A 6,199-nucleotide genomic window follows, 5' to 3' on the forward strand; every position below is an offset into this window, starting at 1 on the left:
TCAGGTATCAAGTATCAGGAGCAGAGCACAAGACCAAGATGGTAGATGAGAGAACAAGGGAGAAGCTGAGGAGGTTAAGAGCACGTTGGGAAGTGGATGTGGCTGTCAATGAGCTCCCCGTTGCCATGCTGTAACCTGCTGGCACGGGCCCCTCAGCTGGCAGAAGGCCGATGGGCTGGCTGAAAGCACAGGGTGGGCACGGGCGGCGCCACTTTTAAATTCCTCAGCGTCAATTAAACGGGGCTCTTATTTTCTTATCTCGTTCCTCACCAATTATGCCTTCACCGGTAAGATATAAAAGGAAGTAACACTCCAGCGAGACCATTTTCAAAAAGAGCATCGATTTGGCGTCCAGCGTGGTACATAGTGCTAAAAGGATACTAGCCAAGTACGTTTAGATTCAGTACTTTCTAGCTTAGCAAATGCCTGCTTTAATTAGATAATCAGTTTTGTCCATAACATGGTTTTCTTGAGGGCCATGTCTTACATAGTGCCCCAACAATACGACCACACTGGTAGCCATCAAGTGGACACTTAATAATTTCTGCCTTACTAAGAGTGTTTCTCTCTTATTTAAAAGCTCTTCGATTCTCCTCACATACAAATTATAAGTCCAAACTCCCTGAACTAGTTCCCACAACACACTGCAACCTCCCCAGAATTCACCTGATCGGTCTTAATTCCCATTCCTTCCCTCCATATATGCTGTGTTCTGTCAAGTGTTTTACCAGTTGTCTCTGGACACACCTTTCTTTCTTGCTCATGTCAGAGACCAGAATGTGCCACCCCCAAAACTGTCACTTTGGCATAAGGATTATTTTGAGCTGGAGGCAAATGAGATCAACAGATGCAGAAAGAAGCCTTGCTGACTAAAAGCAGAAACTTCTGAAAAATTAAGGGCTGCCATACTTAAATCCCCTCTCCTTGGGAAGTTTTACGGCCACGAAGAAGACAGAAAGCCAAGGTGGACCTGCACAAACCAACTTTATTCCATTAGCTGCCCCTACGTATTTACCTTCTCATGGGTTGCTGCACCTGAAAGTCTGAAACTCTTTTCCTTTGTCACATCTCTAGAAATTATTGTTTTGTTAAGATACTACATTAGCCCAAGCTCTAACCGCCCATTTGAGTTACTTTTCCTTGAGATTTTTCCCGAATGATAAGCCCTGTATGTGTTAGTAAACCGTTTGTTCCCTTGTTAATCTGTCTTTTGTCAGTCTAATTTTATAGGACCCCAGCTGGAGAACCTAGGAAGATGAAAGGAAAAAAGAATTTTTCCTCCCCCACACTCATACTCTTTTACTCTCTTAGAAAAAAAATCATTCCTCTACCCTGCCCCCATCAAAATTCTACCCATCATTAAAATGAAGCTCAGATCCATCTGTTTTCTAAAGCCTTCTTTATATTTACCTAAAGAGATCATGCCTGCGGAACTCTGGCCAATACCCTCAAGGGCATGGCAATGAGTGGCCAGAAATCAAGCACTGTCCTGGGATGCCTATTCTATATGTGTTTGGAACTTTTACTCAGATCTCTTGCTATTTTGCTACTCCAACCTGCCTGTAAACCCTTTAAAGTCTAGGACTTGAGTGTACACAATAAACCCTTAGGACCTTAGATATCCCAGAATCTCCCAAGGTAATGACTTCCATTACAGCATATTATTTACCCCGTAAAATGCAGTAATTCAAATTCAAAAGCAGTCTCTTTTGTACAATAAAAAAAAAAAAATTGTGAACCTCAATCCAGTAGACCATGTGTTAGATACAAATCAAATCAATTATTTATTGAGCTTGTGTACCCAGCATTCTGGTAGGTACTAAAGAGAATATGATGATAACATACAAGCTACAAGAGTAGACTGTTGGCCAGGACTTGATCAGTAACTGCCAGCTTCCTAAGTTTTTGCCCTGTTTCCAACTTAGGACCAACCAGAGAAAGGCAGATACGCACCCCTGACCAACCACATAGGATGCCTTGCTTCTGGTTAGGCTTTCTCGTTTCCGATGCCAACAATCAGGGCATCCTGAAGCAGTTCCCATTTTCTACTGTAAAGCTTTTACACTTCCCTGCCTGTCTTTGAGTCTCTGCCAAATACAAGTGATGGGAGCTGCCTGCCTTCCTATCACAAGCTCTGAATAAATATCTTTTGCTTGTTCTCCTTTGAGTGTTATTTATTTCCGCACTTGGAATTCACAGAACTATTATAAGTGGTTTCAACTATTAACTGGGGGCTCCAAAGGCTCATGACATAGCCATTTGTAACTTTACTGAGGCTTGAATTTAAAATGTAATCTTTGATACTGGTGTACAGGAGTTAGTTAACTAGTGACTGCCCTGTACACTCACATACAACTTTGCTTTCATATTCATATTGTAACATAGGTACTTACTGAAGAAATTATATTCTCTGTATTTCGGGGGATTTTTTTTTTTTTTAAGACTTAACTGATGAATCTGAAGGGTCTACTATTGAGAGATTTCAAAAGGACTTGAAGAGTGATCGACTTTGAAGAGTAAAAAGGAAATTAATAAAAATGAAAGATCAATCTTTTTAAACCTGTGAGACTACGAAAATAGTATTACCAACAGAAATGAATATATGAGGAAGAAAATTGGCTTCAAAAGGTCAAGAGACCAGGATGTTCAAGCTCATTCAACAAATATTGACTGCAGTTCTGTGTTAGGCACTATTCTAGGTGCTGAGGAGATAGTGGAGGACCATATAGGCAAAAATCCTTGCTCTTGTGTAATTTATATTTGAAAATGTAGACAGCTGGGATTTGGTCGGAAGGGAAATGTAAAGATACCTGCTTTTAAGACTTAATCACACAGAGATGAGTTAAACATATCAGAAAGCAGCTTTCTAAGACTTTGAAGTTTCTGAGGACTTGGCCTTGGACAAGACATATGGGGACAAAAGAAAGAAATGCCTGAGGTCAGGATGCCACAGCACAGAAACCACACCAGGGCCTGTTGACTCAGAGTAGTCCAGTGGAATTTCCCTCAGAGTGTGCTGGGAAAAAAATGTTAAGGGAAGATTAACCTAGGATTAGAGGCACCGTCCTTTAGCAGATGCTCTGGAAATAAGTGGTAATAATGGTAATTTATATACATTTACAAAGTACTTACATTTGCATTATTTATTTAAGAAACAGATAAGAGTATCAGCATATTTATAGATGGAGAACTGAGGTAGAGAGAATAACAGTCCTCAAGATTACACACTAAATTGGGGTCAGATTAAGAATTAGAACCTAATTTTCCTGACTCTTAGATCCTGGGAGGTATTCATAATGCTACTGTTTTTTTCAGTCTGTGTATCAGAAATGTAGCTTAAAACGTCTTAACCATATTATGAGCCTGACACCCTAAAGAAAGGATAAAGCAGGTACTGAAATAATTTGATTAATTAATGTATGCAAACAAATTTCCCCTAAGTAGTAATTTTAAGTAAATGGTTAAGGTTTTTCTATTCTGCATGGTACGTGTCTGAATAATTTATTAGAGGAGCTTGATGCTGATAATTTATTAGAAATTGACTAGATTAACACAAAAAAATGTCCATTGGTATTGTTTTATTAGTCAACTGAAAAAATTCAATACATTCAATTTCAATAAGACGAGAGATTAAAAAGGTAAGAAATGCACTACATTTGACTATAGAAGTAAGAAAATTTCATTTCTTCACACCATCTCATAAAGATGTTACAAATGCGCTGGTGGTAGACAACTCCATACAGAACCTCGTAGTATTGTTTTTGTTTTCTAAATGCAAACCAGCACGCTGGCAAGCCGTTTTTCTTATGGGATACTGAAGATGATTAAGAAAAAGTCTGTACAATGTAATAGTCATTAACATTTGTGTTCTACCTGCCATGAATTATCTAAGCCCTTCACATTTGTACGCTCATGTAATCCTGGCATATGTACAAACAGATGAGGCTGGTACTATTATTATGCCCAGTTTTCAGATGAGGAAACTGAGGGTCAGGGAGGTGAAGTAGCTTGCCCTAGGGACACAGCTTCTAATTCCCAGAGCTGGGATCTACTTTACATACAAAACGTTTCCAGAAAGCAAAAGTTCTCCCAAGCCATTTTGCTTTTCCGGCCTCTTCTCGAGAAAGGAATATCGAGAGTTGCCTGGAGTTGTTATCTCTTCTTTTAGTGCGGGGCCATCTGGAGGCTCGGCCACCTCCCTTGACCTTCGCTCCAACCCAGCCACCCACGCCCGCTTCCCTCTTCTCCTTCCACCGCGGCCCACTTCCCTTCTTCCCCCCTCCGCTCCTCCCTGCCGCCCCAGCCGCACCTCCTCCGCCCTCGGTGCCCAGCGTCGCCAAACCACCCTAGAGGCGGACCCTCCCGCGGCCGCCTTTGCGCTTCCGTGACGTAACCCGCGCGCCACCGCCCTCAGGCCGTGGGGCAGGGCCGCAGGCCAGGCTGGCTGGCCGGGCCCGGGGGCGGGGCCGGGGGCGGGCCCAGGGCGGGGCCTGGATCCAGCTCCAGGCCTCCGCGGCCATCGCTGCCTGCGCGGTTCCTCACTCTCACCCGTTCCCCGCCCTCCCGGGCCGAGTGGAGCCGGGGGGCGTCGGCAGCCTAGCCCCGAGGGGCACCGCGGCTTCAGGGGCTGGGCCTCCAGCGCAGCGCAATGTCAGGCGCCGCGACAGCCCTGTGAGTCCGAGGCCGCGGCCGTGGCCCTGGGCGGCGGCGGGTCCGGGCCGGGTCCGCTCATGGTGCCGCCACGACACCATCGCGGGGCAAGAAGGCCAGGTAGGTAGGCACGGGAGGCCCGCGAAATCACCCGGCACCGAAGCCGGGATCGAGGGTCCACCAACAGCCCCACCTCCAGCCTTTGGTAGCAGCCGACGTGCTTTGACCTAAACGGCAACGGTGTCTGGGGAAGCTGCCTGGGCGCCGCCGCTTCAGGGCTTTACTCGCCTACCCAGGGGAGGCGTCACCGGCTTAACTTTTTTTTTTTCCTCCGAAAAAGGAAGATTCCCTTTAACAGCTGTTTCCCCACCCGTCTCGTGAATGACTATTTAGAGCTAAAATAAGTGGACAGGGGTGGGTGGGGAAGCCTGGAGGATCCTTTCCCTTTACCACGTGAGGTGCTTGGGAACGTGCCGTCGAGACTCACAACAAATCCCTTCCTCTCACATCACCCAACTCCGCTCGAGATCGGGGACGGAAAAGACACTTAGGAACAGGCGCGTGTCTAGACGCTGTCCCGGGAGTGGGTACCTCCGGAGAGAGGCACGGGAGGCGAATGCAGTTCTGTATTTATGAAACTCGGAGAAGCTATTTTTCAGTAGCTAACTATTCTTGAATATGCCGTTTGTTGAATACTGCTTTTTTTTTTTCCTGTACCGTGTTCTTTTCTGAGTATAATTAGAAATACACAACGGATAACATGAAAGTCTAGAGGAAAGTGTCAGTTATATTTTACACACTTTGATATTCTTTGATTTGCTTTCATTTGGAAGGCGAAGAGTGAAAAACAGCTTAGGAATCTTATGTTGAGTGGTTGATGTTTTCATAAGCATTGTTTTGTGGTGGTTTTTAGGTGCGCTGAGTTTTTCACCTCCGTTCAGACTCAGATCTGACCAGTTTTCAGGCGCTGCTCTTGAAGACCTCAGAAAGGCCTTTAGAATAAGGTAAATTACACACCTTTTTTTTTTTTTTTACCTGTATGACTTTCAACCTGAACGTTAGCTTAACAAATGTAAGATATTTCTGTTATACTAATTTTCTCATTTTTTATGGTTATTTAAAAAATATCTCCTCTAATGTGATCTGTATTTTCACGAAACAGACTGCAAATGGTGTGTGTATTTATCATGAACCGAATGAATTCCCAGAGCAGTGGTTTCACTCAGCGCAGGCGAATGGCTCTTGGGATTGTTATTCTCCTACTTGTTGATGTGATATGGGTCGCATCCTCAGAACTTACTTCGGTATGTAATTCTTGTCTAGGACTGATGTTGCGATATAGAAATATTATTATTGTTATAGTATCTCTCGTCATTACTATCTCTCATCTTAAAGCAGTATTTTGAAGATTGTTGAATTATTTATCTTTTCTTTGATAATGAATTAGTATCAATTCAAGTTGAAACTGAAAGGATACTCTTTTTGTTGCTTCATACAGTTTTCTTATATCTTTTTTTTTTTTTTTTTTTTTTTTTTTTTTTTTTTTTTT

The 6,199-nt window shown here is 43.5% G+C and overlaps 1 protein-coding gene across 3 annotated transcripts in view; it reads left to right on the plus strand.

Moving 5' to 3' along the window:
• The window catches only part of SLC35F5 (solute carrier family 35 member F5), a 59,281-nt gene that overhangs the window by 12,238 nt on the left and 40,844 nt on the right, over positions 1-6,199 (plus strand). Inside the window, exons 1-3 of one of the 3 annotated variants that reach the window (XM_024734480.1) lie at positions 4,512-4,770; positions 5,564-5,654; positions 5,813-5,954. In XM_024734480.1, coding sequence (XP_024590248.1) covers positions 4,731-4,770; positions 5,564-5,654; positions 5,813-5,954 — 273 coding nt within the window. In that variant the 5' untranslated portion in view covers positions 4,512-4,730. Of the gene's footprint in view, positions 1-4,511; positions 4,771-5,563; positions 5,655-5,812; positions 5,955-6,199 lie in introns of those variants that run through there. The other 2 variants (XR_003001741.1, XM_024734481.1) reach the window with 2 other exon arrangements.

This window comes from Neophocaena asiaeorientalis, unplaced genomic scaffold, assembly GCF_003031525.2.
Source record: "Neophocaena asiaeorientalis asiaeorientalis breed wild unplaced genomic scaffold, Neophocaena_asiaeorientalis_V1.1 scaffold32, whole genome shotgun sequence".
NCBI classification, from domain to species: domain Eukaryota; kingdom Metazoa; phylum Chordata; class Mammalia; order Artiodactyla; family Phocoenidae; genus Neophocaena; species Neophocaena asiaeorientalis.